At 40.3% G+C, this 16,988-nt stretch overlaps 1 protein-coding gene across 1 annotated transcript in view; it reads left to right on the top strand.

Annotated features, from left to right (window-relative positions):
- The window catches only part of tafa3a (TAFA chemokine like family member 3a), a 110,125-nt gene that overhangs the window by 67,712 nt on the left and 25,425 nt on the right, over window positions 1-16,988 (top strand). The window contains exon 2 of the mRNA XM_020629399.3: window positions 1,288-1,400. Coding sequence (XP_020485055.1) covers window positions 1,289-1,400 — 112 coding nt within the window. The 5' untranslated portion in view covers window position 1,288. The remainder of the gene's footprint in view (window positions 1-1,287; window positions 1,401-16,988) is intronic.

Genomic DNA, 16,988 nt, shown 5'->3' with positions numbered 1-16,988 from the left:
CTACTGCTGTGCAACTGGTTAAACTTATCAGTCATTTCCTGAAGAGACAGTTATTTATTATGGAGCATGGTTGCTATGCTAAATTTGACACTGGCTCCACCTTTCAAAAATGTCCAATAAGTCCTTGGCAGTTCTAGTAACGGCTTGCTGTGGCCGGTTATATCCAGTTTTAGCCGGTTCTTCTAACCACGGCGTTCTCGGTCAAACCCTCCTGCTACTCTTTCCTCAGAGTGACTCTCTCTTCTTAGCTCCTCCTGAACAATCTGTTACCAGGGAACGTGTGTTTCCTGTATTGGCTCACTGAGATAAACAACTCCATTTCATTTAATAATAATGAGCCATTGAGAAGGAAATACATCCAACTAACAAGCTTGCTAAGCTAACAGCCAACCGGTCTTTTTGCTTGGTTGTTAAGGGGACAGTTGTTCCTTTTTACTAGTTGACATTTTTTCCAAGACACATTTTTTACATCAATTGTTACTGTTTCATGGAAAAGTTTGCAGAAGGTTAGCTTCATTGTGTATCGAATGCATAAATGCTTCCTCATTGTTTGCCTCTGATGGTGACTTGATATTTTTCAAGTAGAATTTGTTTGCCAGAGTAGATGTTGACGATGCCAAAAATTATAATTCCCCTCTTAGGGTTGGAGATCAAGGGCAGTTTTACCATTAGTGAAAGGTAGGAAATTGCCTGGTGCCTTTTCCATCATCATATCTTTTATTTTTATGAGTTACACCTGGCCTATCGAGAGATGTTGGACTATTCAGATGTGCTTACTTTGAGATATGTTGTTACATTACATTAGGAGGTAATGAACAAGTACTAGTGGATATATGTGTGTGTGTGTTTATTTATCATTTAGATTTAGTTGTCTTGTGGTTCTTTGCCTTATGAACTGAAAAGAGATGCTACAAGAAAAATAAAAGCCCTCAAATGTCAAAAACCACCTCTGGCTATGATTGTGTGATACTGGGTCTAAATAGACGTCTGTGCTGATATGTGTTGTTATGGTCCTTCTCCAAACTTCCTGGCTGCATGTACCTGCAGTGTGCATCCCTTAGCAGGCTTATCCCTACCACAGCCAAGACTTCCCGTTTAAGCTCTGTAGATCCAAGCTTTGTGATTTCAGGAGTTACTCTAATTGACCACCTCTGACTGCCAAGCTAAAGCTCTGGGAGCTCGTTGGCGTGAGCCCAAGCGAGCCAGCCTGCACATCTGAGTGTTTGTGTGATGGAAATATGGCTGACCGCTGCTGATGTTTTTTTTTGTTCTATTCTTCTCTTCCAGAATGCAGGAGAGGGACCTACGGAGCATGTGCAGAAGGGCGCTGCTGCTGGCCGTCTGTATGGTGTCTCTTTGGGGACAACTGACCAGCGCATCGTCTCACAGAAGCCACATAGGTACAACACACCATGCTTTCGTCATGGTTATTTTTCCAGGGCAGCTCGCCCAGAACAACAAAAACCTGCTACTTTTAGTTGATCAGCAGCTCCACAGCAGGAGCTGAGGGTTAAAGATAAGTGCTGGTGTGATTTAATGTATTCTTTTTTTGTCCTTATTTTAGTCATTGCCCATCAGTAGAAATCTAAAAGCACTTATCCCAAAAATGTTTTAATGTAATTTGGAGAATAATGGAAGCTACTGACTTCGAGTAATGAAGGAGAACATCAACAACAGAATCAAACTGTAGTAAACACATTAACAGGAAAGATAATCAGATATTTTACTGCATTATTAGCTTTCAAATAGAAAACAGACATGTACATGTTGAATTCTAACTATAGTGCACTAGCCTTATTCCTTCTGTAGAGATTGATAATAAACATTTTGTAGCAAAGATAAAAAATGACTCATATTTATATGCATCTGTTTTACAGTATTACAGCCAAGTTAAATAATTTGTTTTTCTAAAATTTTGAGAATAAAGCCGTTTTTATTTATTTTTGTATTCGTTAACCGATTTTATTTAGTCTATTGTTACAATTGTTATTCTAAAAGGTTGTATCAGAAGAGCAGCCATTCGCCTGCGCAAAAATTATGAAAGGGGAACCCTCAAAGCCATTCTCTCTGCCACAAAAGAGACAATTTCCTCCAAGTCAGTGTGGGTCTCTCTCCAGAAAAGCCCCATTTTCTTGCAGTATCTTTTCAGGTCCTGATACTGATGCCAATGGGATACTGATGTGCCAAAAGATAAAACTTTTTCTAATTTGTGAAACCTATACTAAAATATAACTTCACAAGATACTCCACGTTTGGTACAGATGGCTGCTGCTCTGCTGGTTTAAATAAAAACTAAAATATCGACTTTAATCTTGAAATCTCAGATTTTTCTCCCCTTAATATGGCCTTTATACTCTCCTAATACTTTGTACATTTCTGACTTTATTTTTCTGGAGATGTTAACATAAACAACCCTTCAGTTTTCATTCATTTCATTCAGTAAGAAGCCATCACAAAAAATTTAAAGTAAAATTGACTTGCTGCAGTCGTAATGCTTCCTTCTTTAGTCAGCTTGCTTCCTAATTGGCTGGTGATATGTTCAGGTGAGAATCCACAGAGTGCATGCTCGACTGTCCCCTCTCACAACACGAGAATGTCCATCGAACTACAAACAAACATCAGGCGTTTTCTTTGGACCCTAACCCTGGGAGGGAAACATTTAGCCCTCTTTTCCACTCTGAATAAGAAGCCATCACAATAAAAAGAATATGATGCAACTTATACTCAGACATTTAATGATAACACATCATGTGTTGGATGATTCAGAGCTCTCACACTGACTTCATTCAGATAAATGTCATCGACTTTTACACAAGAAACTGATACCATTAGCCGAGCTCTCTTTTGCTCTGCTCACCAGTGAGGCAAAGACGGACTGTAAGGTTGTGGGTTTTTTTTGTTTTTGGTACACACGGGAATTAAGCAGTTGAGCAGTCCTGCAAGTTGAGCATCACATGGATAAAGTAACAGCAGTACAGTAAGCGTGCATGCATGTGTGTGTGTATGTGTGTTGGGCGTGTGTATGTGGCAGGGGACAAGACCTTTTCAAAGCGATGTCCCTTAATGGAGCGACGGCCTGATCTGTGAGCGTATCGCTACAAACTGTGACTTCACATTGAGATAATGAGCTTATTCCACTGGAGGACAAACAGCTCACAATGGCTGGAAGAGAAAGGACTCCATGTTATCTGCAAACAAAGACATGACCAACAGACGCATTTGATAGGGCACCAGAGAGCGAGGATAGACGCGACAAGGAGAGTGTTCTTGTTTGGGGACTCTTTTTTAGTTATGTGACTCAAAATGATTTATTACACTATTCTTGTCCAGCTGCTTTTTAGATAGAAAGACAAAAGAGGTGAAAGCTCTCTTGGTTTATTTTTAAAAAATGTAAAGCTGATGAATCATTTACCCTTTAATGGCCTAATATGTGGATAGACTGCTACAAATGGGAGGTGACTAGCCTCTGTGTAGTAACAAGAAACAGACAATCACACTGGTGCTGAGAGACATTTGTTGACTAGTGAGTTTGGAAAACTTCAAAACAGCGGGCTTAATGTTATCCCTATCGTTGAATCATCAGTAGTGACATGTCTGAGTTTCTTGCAGGGGTAAGGTGTGGAAATAGTCCTCGAGCTGTAAATGATTGTGAACAAGGTTTGAGATTGTTTAGCAGTAGTGTTCTTAATTTGCATTAAAAGGTCAGTATGCTTATTAGGAAACTTCTGAGTGTATCATCTTGACCTTTGTTCCATGATTCGATGCACAAAGGAAAAGGATGAACTCACCGCTGCATTGTAAAGGGCAAGGTGAAGGAACAGCTCCGGGAAGATGTTCGCAGACCAAAATGTAAGTTATACAACTTTGATCATTGTCTTCAGATTTCTCATTTAGCAGTGGAGGAATTGGATCTTGTTAGCACACCTAGTATATACATTTCATTTAGTAAAAAGAAGTTCTGGTACGCTGTTGAGGATTTTTTCTCTACATTTGAACACTAGGACATGAAGTGCAATAGCATCTCGGAGGATGAGGCTGGTGGGTCATTGCCAGAGACTCAGGGAGCTCCCAGCCCGTAAACTGGTGCTGCTGTGGGAGCCAACACACGGGCAAGCGGCCACAAGGGTGTCCCACATGTGTGGAGGTTCTTTGGAAAGATGCAGGTGTAGAAAGCATTGGTGAGAGATGCATGGAAGATCACGATGACTGGAAACGTTGCTGGAGAGCTCATCATGACGACTAAAAGAAAATGCATATGACTTAAATTGATTTAATAATTCAGTCACTATTACATTTAAAACACAGCGCTGAAAACCCTTCAGGTCATTTGCTTGGCTCTTTGTCTTTAAGAGCAGTCAAAAGCACTTTCACTAATCATTCTGCTTATCAATACAGCTAAGAAACATGAGATAATGTAAACAGTAAAGAGACATTGTTGTCCACATACTGCAGTGTAAATTGAATCAGTGGGTTTTCAATGGTTTTATATATTCCCCTTAACTCAAGTAAAGGAAAATACCACGACACATAATAATATTCAAGACAAACGCTTGCTTTAAATTTGTGTTAAACTTTTTGTTTTCACACGACAATACCTGCAGGCACACAGTGAGAGGTCTGTACATAAATAGTTCCTGAGTTTAGTGTCCAAAAAAAATAGAAGTACTATCCTGCACAGAGCCCTGACCCCAACCCCCATCAAAGACCCTCAAATCAACTGGAACTTCTTCTTGAGCCGGGCTGTATCGTCCACACTAAAGCTGCTGTGGCTGCAGAACTGGAGTGTGGAGACAGATGGAGCTGCACGTGAACAGTTTTGTGTCTAGTCAAGCTGAACTCGCTGAATGAACTTACGTCATGTGTTTTACCTTTATCAGCTTCACAACTCTACAACCTCTACATCAGTGGGAATCCCTTTTTTACTTTTTAATCATCTCATGACATAATTTAATGTAGAAAAAGAGGACAAGCCTGCACAATAACAAAATGCCAAAATGGGTCATTTTTTCCTAGTTCGAGGACCTGCTGGAACCCTCGCATCCTTTTTTCGTGATTCTGCACTGCAGGAGCTATGAACTACTTTAGTTCCTAGAACCCCTTTGAGAAGAACCTTTTAAGCTCCTCCTCATGGTGGGTAGTTCTCAGGGAACTCCCTAGTGCATAGTACCTCTTCTAAAAGTCAGAAAACACCAGATGTTTTGACCAAATTGTCTTTGTTAGGTTGTGGTTTTAAAAAATGGCCCCTGCCATAAATATAGACTTGTACAGCGATGATCTGATCAACAAATTCATTATTTTCAGAATATATTTTTAGACTTGTTTTTTTTTTACTTTTTGTCTTTATTTAAGAGATAGGACAGTGGATAGATTAGGAAATCAGGAGAGAGAGAGATAGAGAGAGAGTGGGGAATGACATGCAGGAAAGCAGCCACAGGTCCTGCGTCACCCTCTTGGAGGACTGTGGCCTCCGTTCATGGGTCGCAACCAAACTGCTAGGCCTTCAGCGCCCTGTTTTCTAAATACATTTGATTGTTGTAGACTGACAGTAGAGTTTTAAATCCAATTTGTTTGACGGTAAACATGTCAGATAAACCATTTAATCTTCAAGCTTATGTCAGCGTCTCTTTGGTTTTTTACATTTTTCCCTCTCCTGTGGTTTGTGTGCTTATATTCCTGTGATTTATTACAAACGAATGAGAGAAGACCCGACACAAGAAACCTCGGCCCCTCTTCTCTGGGGGCCACACTGACACTTGGGTAATCACGCAGCCCTTCCCCCGAGTTACGGAGGTCACATGAAGGTGGGCCTCAATAAACAAACCTCTTTAGCCCCCTCTGTTTATTGAGGTGTGGGGGGGGGCTTCTCCAAAGCAATTGAACTTTCCACCACAGCCTGAGTGGTAAGCTCGCTGAGCTTTACTGCACATACACACATAACCCCGTAATAAGACCACTGCATCCCCCAGAGCACCATCTGCATTCATTAGCCAGTCATGAAAGAGTGGAGAGGAGGAGAGAGGGCGAGCGGAGAGAGTGATCTGTGGAGGGAGAGCGAGTCTGATAACAAGTACCTTTCGGCTGTGCAATTTGTTTTGGTCCTGTCGATTGGATTTAGAATGATGGTGTGCCTGGGTCAAACAGCGGCCTCATTACTCAGCTATTTAGATACTTGGTCACTTTTTATCCCTAACAGTAACTCACTCTGTCTCATTTGAAAAGCAGTAATCAAGCGCTCTCTCTCTCTTGGTGGTTTGTTGGTCATTGTAAGTGTGAGGGCAGACGCTGTAATGTTGTAAGAGAAGAAAACAGGCTTGAAAAATCTCTTCTGGAGATAAAAAGCGCTCTAAGCAGCGCCGTTTACAGGTCGTAAACTCTGTTACATTTTTAAATATGAGGCATTAAGCCGCATAGCTCACGGAGAGCTCCACAAATTGGAAACAGGATGACTTTGGAGCTCAGGTTTAAATCTAGGTCCCATGCTATATTCAAACACTCACACACATACACACACGCACTCCTACACACACAGGAGGCCGCGCTGCCTTGTTAACAAGATAAAACTGTGCTCTCGCTCTCATTTGAATTCAGAGGAATATTTCCATATTTGCTTATGGTAGAGACTTTCTAAAAACTGTGCGACAAAAACTGTAATGGCTCGGTCTCAAGCTGATTTTTATACTTCAGGGGATTCTTTTGTGTTTTATGCAAATTCACTCTCACTTTTTCCTCTTTTTGTTATTTATTTTTTTTTAGTTTCATATTAAGAACAAACTTATTCTCCGGAGACCAAACTAACGACAGGATGCAACATCTACTGTCTTGTTTTTCTCCACTGCCAAGAAACAAGAACATTTTTTTTTTCACTCTCAGCCTCAGTCAGATTAGATTTTGGAAAAGATTAGGGGAGACATATATGTCACATTAATAAAGAGTGTAAAAAGTTATATGTTCCTGTTGAGTAAGAATTGTTTCGTTGCACAAGCCTGGAAAGTAAAAAGCCTTTTGTTTATTTTTTAAAGGCTAAAGTTATTTTAGAATTTTTAAATAATATCCATCCATCCACCATTATCTATACAGCTTATACTGTCCGGGGTCGTGGAGGGCTGGAGCTGATCCAGCTCTCATTGGGCGAGAGGCAGTGTACACCCTGGACTGGTGACTCACCAGTCAATCACAGCTCTGACATACAGAGACAAAAAAACAAACACACTCACTTACACACCTGAGGACCATTTAGAGTCATGCACACACCCTCTGATGGGGATTCAAACCAGGAACCTTCCTGCTGTGAGGCTACAGCGCTGCACCACCATGCAGCTTAGACATTATATTATGAATATAATAATATTTGTCACAGCCCAGCTCAAAAACTCCTCTGGGGATGATTGAGTCATTGTGTTTTGAACAATAAAAAAACATTTTTTTTTTATTCAGAGTGAACAAAAGTAGAAATCCTAACAGCGAAATGATAATTGAATTATTTTGACATTACATGGTTGTGTCTTCACTTTGTATTTAACATCATTTCTTCCTCTTTCTTCATTCATGTTTTTCTGTGGAGTCTCTAAACGGTCAAAGTTTAACTGAAGTTCACTAGGAGTCAAATACATAATACAGAACCTCAGTATGTGTCTGAGTTTAAACTGGACACTGCAGTCAAAATCCAAAACATTGGAGAAAGCCGTTGCCGTTTTTATGTAATCAGCAATTCAGAGGCAAAGTTCAAAATTGTAAAGAATGTATTTATTTGTGCAAAACATTCATAAGTTCTAGTCAGTTCCACAGCTTCCTGTTTTTGTAAAAAGTTAGTATCGAACAGAAAGCACAGTCCCTGAACCAGAAAGAAAAGCACCAAACGTGTATTTGTGCTTTATTGCAAAACAGGCCACTGCTTTTATTGTCTATTCCACAGGTCAGTTAGTGCCTCATTGGTCAGCTCAGCAACACAATGCAGGCAAAATAATTCAGAGACTGAAATGTTTCCTGGTTTTAAAAACCAACTAACTGGACTTCCATTCCTACGTGCCGTGCATTTTCCTCCTCATGATTTCCCATCGGGAGCTTCAGGACATTAATTCTCAAAATTTACTGGCCTGTAAGGACCTGAGTAATGCAATAAACATATCTGTATGCCTGTTGTTGTGTTAGCATATATCAGCCCGCCGCACACTCCACACAGCAGGTCAGCGTGGACCCCTTGCCCAGAGGTAACATGACATTATCCCGAGCAGCAGCAGCAGGTCACCCCCGCCCTGGGGAGGTGCAGGGATGTGGCTGCAGAGCATCCGTGCTGACATTTGGAGAGCAGGTGGACGACACAATGCTGGACGAAGATAGCGAGCAGGGGGAGATTGAGATGGAGATGTGTGGCTGTTTGAGATGCACTGTGGGGATGACAGGGGTCAGCTCGCCCCATCTCCCGGTGGCAACCAGCGAGATTAGAAAACCATCAAACGTCCTCTGCTATACGCGTCTGAATGGCAGCTGTATAGATGAGCCGTGAGTGGCTGCGTGTGGCCTTGGTTGTATCCTCTGTGTGTGTGCTTGTGTAGCCAGCGGAGGGGAGTAGGGGGACTGTGTGTATGCAGAGAGAATGTCAATAGTTTTATTCACATGCTTAGAGGAAATCAGAGTTCACTCCTGGGCTTGTTCTTTTTATCATGTGGGTCGTGTTATGGTGATAAAAATAAGAAAAGGCTTTTTATTCATCTGCTATGGAGCAGGGTGTAAAGGGGAATACCTATTATTATAGTTTTGACTGCAGTTATTGTCGGCAGAGTCCTGCATTGGTGCAGTCTTTCAAACATGCATCTGCAAACATCTGCACGCGTCATAACCAGAACAGACCCGTTCTTTGAAACTATCTCTAATTCAGATCAGCGCCCAAGGCTTGACTTTGTGAGACACATAGACAAAGTCTCAGCTTTAAAGTTTTGTACATTTCCAGTGTAATTCTAACATTAGAAACATGAACTGATATCATTAACCTGAGCCTGTTTGGCAGAATAAACGATAGACATTCAGTGGCATTGAATCTAACGTTGCTGTGAGAAAGAAGATATTGCCACAGTCCCTGATTTGAGCTTTGTTCTCATTCTTCATGCACATCATAGAATCAGGGACATCTCAATATTTGGCAAGAAAATTACATTATTTGTCAAAAGATGTGTTGTAGATACAGGAAACTGATGTTAAGATATCTGCACGTTCATTTTTATTTCTGATTTCTCCATTAAAGACAAACATTGTATTTTCTCACTAGCTGCCTGCAAGTATTTGGTTATTAGCCATAAATATATATGTTTATACTTGTCACCCTCTTTTATAATTGTATCGTGGGTTACCTTAGAGGTGCCAGGTTATCCATCCTGGTGCATGTTCTGACTAACTTCTCAGTCTTGTAGGTTAGGACCCACTTCTTTGAATTTCCAATAAACCTGGAGCCAATTTTGAAGTGCAGAAACCTGCAGTTCCTCAAGTGTAAACTTCAAGCTCCAGCTCTTTGCCTGTTTCTAGGTTGACCGAAAGTTAGGTTGATAGAGCATATCCAATATGGCGACTGCCACCAGTGTGCTGGGCTTCGGAAATCAATGAGTGATGTAACTAAGACTGTGTCCATGTATTGTACAGAATATTGTATCTGTCTACATTAAGGTGCTCCACATGTGCTCTGCATCTTAGAGTAAATGAGTGCTCTGTGCCCCAGCGTGGCAGAAAGGACCCACACTGTGTCAGAATCAGATATGCCAGCAGCCTTCTATCTCCTTCTCGTCTCTAATTACAGCTCAAATGTAAACCCATTATCCCTCGCCGAATTATGACTAACCTCTAGCTATTCTCAAACTCAAAGAAATGAGGATTTTTGGATTTTGATAGAAATCGAAGTTGAGCCTGGTGATAACGATTTAAAGCTGATGAATGCAATTAGCGGAGGAGTGCTAACAGCATGGTGGTAATTGGGTCTCACAAACTAAGAGCCTGCCCTTACCGAGCAATTAGAGCAACCTCCTTTAAAGTAACTCGATTGTACTGCTGTTAATGACCCATGCTTGGTTGAAGCTTAGCACGGGTAAGGTACGGTCCTCTTTCTAATCGGTCACAGCTTCATTCACTGTCGTTGTGTTTATGTGTTTGAATGTAAGTGTGTTGAAGAATTTGTGAAGGGAATAATTAGTTGGTGATGGTGATTCTCTGCTCTACAGACTGTGTCATATGAGAGGCAGCGTGATGCATGTTGCTACATAACATTAACTTTAGAATTAGTGACTTATTACAATTCATGAATCTTAGAGCGTGATGGAGCAATGTCTCAGTTCTCAAAGACAATTTTTCCATTCTCTGGTAGTGGAGTTACATTTACATTTCCAGGCCTTACTCGACGGCCAACCTGCATTCTTTTTATCAATACACTGATTGGCCATAAGCAGCAGAGTCTTCCACAGTCTTTAAACTAGTGAGCTAGTCAGCTTGCCCAAGCATGGCAGAAGGGGAATTAAGTACATTTTCATTTTAAGTGAAGAGTGTCTTTGGCATTTCTTTTCACTTGGGTACTTTTAAAATGTAAGTTAGTCTTGCTGGTCTCTCTTTAAAGTTGTCTTCCCCAGCTTTATTATGCTACTGTACAAAGTGGCTCATTTTCTATTTATAGGCCCTAACTCTGTTAAAGTGGAACAGTATAATGTGTGATAACGATACTTTTAGAGGGAGACAAACTATAATAGAGGTTACTTAACAAAACTACAGCGAGACAAGCATGAAAATGTAGGTCATAAGTACAGGATTGGGTTTGATTTAGTGCAGATATTTAGAAAGAAAAGTGTTGAGCTTGTGGTCTATATTGTGGTCTATATTGATTTAACAGTGGGGAAGGAATATATGCATATATATATATATATATATATATATATATGTGTCTCACATAAATGATGTGGGAGGGCTATAAAGAATAAAAACTATAGATTTATTTATCACTGTTGGAAAGTGGGATAGTAGTAACAGCATGTGTACCATTAGTGAATCAAAGATTGCACGTTTGCTTTACAGATGCCTCCTTTCATACAATATTTGGAGCGCTCAAATACTAAATGAGTCCGCTGTAGGCTGCATGAATTGTACATTCTGATGGTTAAACGGAGTTGTGTTAGATTTAATGCTCTTCAAAATGCTTTCTAGTTGAGTTTTCTGGAGTGGCAAACACGCACTATACGTCTGTAAAGTGTATCGTAGGCGTGTGACACAGTCCTAATAGCTTCAGAGGAGCAGGCAGGCATATCTGAGGCATGATGGGAACAGGAGCAGACAGGTGCAGCCATACTGAGAGAAGCCTGAGACGGGGTTAGTGCAGAGAGTCAGTCAGATGGTGGACAGAGAGAGACGCAGAAAAAATATCATTTTCACTCACAGAACATTTTAGGAAATGTGGTTTGGAATAGTCATAATGCATATTCTATCGAAGTTCAGAGTCTCACTAAGCAGCCACAACAACCTGAGTGCAAACAGACATTCATGACTATTAGAAAACCTAGATTAAAAACAGCCCATTTGTGGGCCACTGTGTGGGCTTGGTCTATCTGACATTTTGATTGACGTTCCCATTGTAGTAAGGGCTGCTCTTGTGGAAACCGGCAGCAGGTGTTGTGTGTGTCTTTGTGAGTATTGGAGACGCTTTTTCTTCAGCCCTGATTGTGAAAAAACTCTAATTTTTATATATTTAATATTCAAAGTGTTTGTTTGTTTTTATTGTCTGAGTCATTGTGCCAGTGTTTCTATACGTGTCTTGTTTTCCCTTGGCTGCAAAACAAATTTCCCCTTGGGGACAATCAAGTTGAAGTTGAAGCTGATTCCTCTGCACACATCAGTGGCACAATCAGTAATACCTTTGTGAAGCCCTTAACTGTATGTTTGAGTCATCTGATTCAGAAGCCCTGCCATGTTAAAATATTCAATGTAATAAGTCACTGAATGGTTAAAAAACCGTCTGAATCCCTTTTAGCACTCAGCCCGGACATGAAACATAAGCCGAGATGTTCCTATTTTATCTCAACGCTGTGGAAATGTTTGTGAGTGTAATATTATTATTACAGAGCTAAACTCTACCGCCCTGTTGCTCAGGTAACAAATAGGACTTGAGCAGATTTTCTGGTGGGGTTTACCTGCTGTGATTGACTCATTGTCCAGTCTGAGCTTCCTATCTTATCAAGATTATTGAAATATATAAAACCTGAAGTCCGGACGGTTCCTGTGGTGCTCGGCGACTACAAACTTCAAAGAGAAACAACTTTCCTTCTGAGTTTATAGTAAGTTCAGGCAGAAAAATCATTTTTAAAAGTTAGCTGGCTGCAAGAAATGAATATATTTTTTCGGTCTGCTGCCAGTTAGAAGTTACAGAAGATTAATCATGGTTGATTAATTTCTAATATGTAACATTAAAGGTGTTTACTCTGATCCAAACGAGATAAACATGTGCACATCTTAGGAAAAAAATTCAGACATGTGCTTGACAAAAAGGTTCCATGTAAGATATCAGGAAAAAAGAGTGGCCAGAAAGATGTATTAATATGCATAATTATAGCAGAGTGAAGATCCCTGTTAACCTCTTGTGTAAGATATGTCAACACTTGATCATTTTACCCTTTTTTTCTGTGAAATTGTGTCAGAATGTGTACAAATTTTTCAGCTCAATGATTACAGTGACCTTGAACTTTGACCTTTCTCTACCAAATTCTAGAGAGTTCTTTCTTGAGTCCACATGAACATTTCTGCCAAATTTACAACAATTCCCACCAGAGATGTGCGAGATATTGTGTTAAGAAGAATGATCTCAATAGACCAACAGACAAATCAGTCACATAATGCCGTCGGCCATTGATGTGGTTGGCACAAAGCGTTAAAATATGCACCATAAGACTCCAGAACCTGAGAATTTATACACACTTATGAGTCCTCTTCAGTTATCCAGTGATAGCTGTCTGTACCTTCACAGCTGCATTGGGAACAAAAAGCTAATTCAGCATCTTTTTGTAATGCCAATGTTCCAATAGTAAAGCAGGAATAAGTTGTAGCCCACAGCGTAGCTCCCTGCAATTATGACAACCTTATGCTTCCTGTTTACATCCCCCAGTGCATTATGGGAATATATGTCATGATCTATTGAAATTCATCTGATGGCTTTTTTCCCTCTGAGGGCTGGTTGTTGTAGCTCTCCAGTCATTAAAGCCCGGTGACGGCTTTCCAACAGCTCTACATCTGTCTCTAAATTGGCACATTGTATTATTTCAAGATGTGTGAGAACACGTCGGGAAAGTTTAATGTCCTCTGTAAACGCTAATTCCTTGTACTTACTATTACAGATTTGCAGCCCCCTAATCGTAAATATAACACATTTGCCTTAACAACCGTCCCCTGAATCCTCTTTTTCCCTGCAGTTTGATGATATAAATCCTAGAAGACATTTATGAGCACTCATCTGTATTCAGGCAATGCTGAGAGGGAAGTCAGAGAGACTCGTGAGCCGTTCAGCCTTAGGTAGTTTCCCTTTTTATTTTAAAGTAATGCCACGCTACAGCCTGGTGGTTATTCACTAAAGGCTGGATACTGACTGAATAAAGTAAAATATAAGCTTCTAAAATGCAGTCTATCAATTGCTTCCCTCCGTCTTCAGGCTGTGCTCCATGACTTTTCGCCTTCTGGCTCACATCTCCTCAGGAATGAAGTGCAGCGCAGAGTGTCCACATCGGACCATAAAAACAGCAAAGCGAGGCTGAGCATCAAGTTTATGTGAATGGACTGGAGCATAAAATGTAATGGGTGGAACCATTGGAGTTCTCTTGAAATGGCTTTTTTAAAAGGTTTGTCGACATATTTTTCAGCAGGATGGTCTATTAAAAAGAGGAACATTTATATTGAGCTGTCAGCGGGTGGACAGGTCAGATGCTCCTTTAATAGCGTCCTCGGGCAGCCCGCAATTCAACAGGGGATCAGTGCCGGTGGCTGCCTCACCGCTAATGAAATAATATTGTTTTCTAGGGCGAGGTTTGATTTAGAGCAACTGGTTAAATGTAACTGTCAGTTAGCAGCATTGTTAATGTAGCAGCATGACAGATTTAGGGGAGAATAATCTGTAATCCTCAGATATGAGTAATTTGGAGCAAACCATTCTTCTTATTTTCAGACTGTTCTTGTTGCTCTATTTCGAAACACACTCTGCCGCCTCCTCCGTCTAATGAAGATGGATCAGTCTGCATTCAGGTTCTTTGTGCCTCTGTCATTGTTACAGAAATGTACAGTTTAACAGGAGAGCCTCATCCCCCTGTTGAGTAGTTCCAGTCGTCCATGTTTCATGACAGCGTGCCTGTCACTCACCGCTCTGAAAGGCAGCGCTGGAATCTGCTCGAGATGAAAAACATGGGGAATCCAGTTGGATAGTGGGGATGGCAGCCATTTAGAGCAGACATGACATCTGCTTGACAGATAACCAGCGTGTGTGTATGCCAGATGAGAGACCAGAGAGAGGAGTAGAGGATCTCCTGCCTCTCTTTTGTCTGCCTCTGAGGAGTCCAACACAGGAATGGTGAAGCTGGGCGTGTAGGGCTCTGGCATGCTGTAACTCTGTAACTCTTCCAAATGTAGAAATCAACGTACTAAAAGGAGGACAGGCCAAATCCTGAACATTTTCACGTCAGCCCATTTACTGGCGAAAGGAAAATATAGATGAAAAAGAGATGATTGGAACACATGAAGGAAAAAAAACAGAATAAGCTTCAACACAACAAAAAGCTTGACAATGAAGAAATCAACATTTAGGATGATGTATGAAGTAAACACTGTGTGTAGATGTGTGGAAAGACTGGTTCATGTCAAAGAAAAGCTTAATACAGTAAATTTAAGAGATTTAGTCTGTAGTTTTTGTATTCACTTTGTGTGATAACTGACAGTCGCTCAGTCTGAAGTGATGGTCCAAATATGGAAATTGTGGCTGGTTAATGGAGTGATGCCATTTCACCAACTGGGCTCTGCACTTGAACAAATCTCCCCTAACTGCTCTGAGGTTTGTGTGCAGCCCCCTCATTCTGACATGTCTTCATTAAAACATGGCTGTAGGGTCATGTCTGTGCTTGTGTGCATATTTAAGGCTTTTGTAGTCTGTTGAATATCAGAGAATTTTCTTTTTAAGTATATCATCTTTTCCGTCCCTGTCAATGGAAATGTTCAGTTTAAATGTAAGCTAGTACACCTTACATCTACTGTATGGATGTAGTTCCAACCTGCAACGTCAAGTTTGGGTTTCATTCTGCTAAAATAACCTTTATTCTGTACATTATATATCATGCCATATATCTGAACTTAAGGATCCATCTTTATTAAATACCTCTTTTAGGGGTTTGGTACTGTTGTCAAGTTTGGCAGCCATTGTTGTGGTATATTCACAGCTGTATCCCCTAAAAATGTGCTGTTTAGCTGTTGTGCATTAGGAAACAGATTTTGTATAATTCTGCAGAAATTATGTTTGAAACAAATTACTGACCATACGGTATGAGGAACATGTAAAGTATATTGCCAGCACATTGAAGTTGTGTTCCCTGAAAAATCTAAGGGGAAAGTTTTGAAAAGATCCTGGTTAGAAATCAGAATTTTAGCCAAAAACCAACAACTGACTTTTTAAATATTCACCCTGACTCGAGGAGTATCAAGCATTTTTTTTTTCTTTTACTAAAAAGCATTTTGTATGTCCTTGAAGCACAACAAACCACCGTCAGGAATGTGTTTTGCTTGGCCCATGTGCTTCTGAACGTCCTTGTGTGAATTACAAGCGATACAAATGAGATACAAACAAACCACTCTCCTGAAAGTTGCTTTGCAGCTCCAGTAATGCTCCCATAACCCCACACTGTAGGTCTATTTAGAGGGTTCAAATCTCAACCTCCAGTCTCCTCTCCTAAAGTCATGTACTCTGTAGAGGCCCAGTCTTTAAACCCAACCCCCTCCCTTATAGCCTCTCCCAACTCCCGTACAGTAGATTGGAGAGACTTTTATCGGGAAGCAATTACACCTCCATTAAAACATCATTTTAGAAAAGCAACTAAGCATAAAACTTTTTTTTTGTTGCACAATGGGTGGGCAAAGTTTTCCCCTCGTCCATCCATGACCTTTAGCCATGTGTTTGTTTTGAAAAAGACAGCCATTTAGAATAATATTTGTCTTCCAGATATGTGCTAATGACACAGCCGGATTCACTTTACCTCCAGTCTGCTCATGCAAGATAAATATTAGTTATTCTGCAAATAGAAATAGAAACATAATGCATATTCTCTCATTCCGATGTCATAAAGTGCAACCAAAAACACTCTGAAGAAAATAACTTTTGAACATTCACAGTGAGAATTTAAAATGAATTTTGCCGTAACTTAAGACCTGCTGGCTTCAATTAAATTCCCAGGAGCAAAGAAAACTCATATGAATACAGTCTAGACTTTAGACTGTGACAACAAAATACATATTCTTTTTATGCTAAGATGAATCAGAGAAGTAATATCTGGGTTTAATGAATAAATGTCTTTGGTTCTTTTTGGTGTTATCGCACAAATTGTAAACTGTGCACGAGCCAAGATAAGAAAGAACAGAGGTGTTTTGCTGTCCCTTAAAGCAAAATAAGACTGACACAATGGGTGATTGCCAAGCTTTTCTTTCAGAAATATTTCTTTTGAACTATTTCAAACTCTGAAGTTCCATCAAAGACAAGAAGTTGGTCTGTAAACCAAGGAAAGACTCTTTATGAAGGGAGGGTCCATGGAGTTAAAAAGCAATATAAAGAGGAAGTGCTGTTGCTCTAAAAATCACAGGCTCATTGCTGAAGAAAAAACAAACATGCCGATATTCAGCTCGACTGCTCATCCTGGATTGTCTTGTTGTCCATCAGTGAAGCTTATAGGAGTTAACAGTAAGCAAATTTTTATTGTTTGTTTGTTTGTTTAATCTTTCATTTGACTCCC

The sequence above is a fragment of the Labrus bergylta genome, chromosome 5 (assembly GCF_963930695.1).
Source record: "Labrus bergylta chromosome 5, fLabBer1.1, whole genome shotgun sequence".
NCBI classification, from domain to species: Eukaryota; Metazoa; Chordata; class Actinopteri; order Labriformes; family Labridae; genus Labrus; species Labrus bergylta.
Note: the sequence above shows the minus strand (reverse complement) of the source record. Positions and strands in the feature narration are given on the sequence as shown.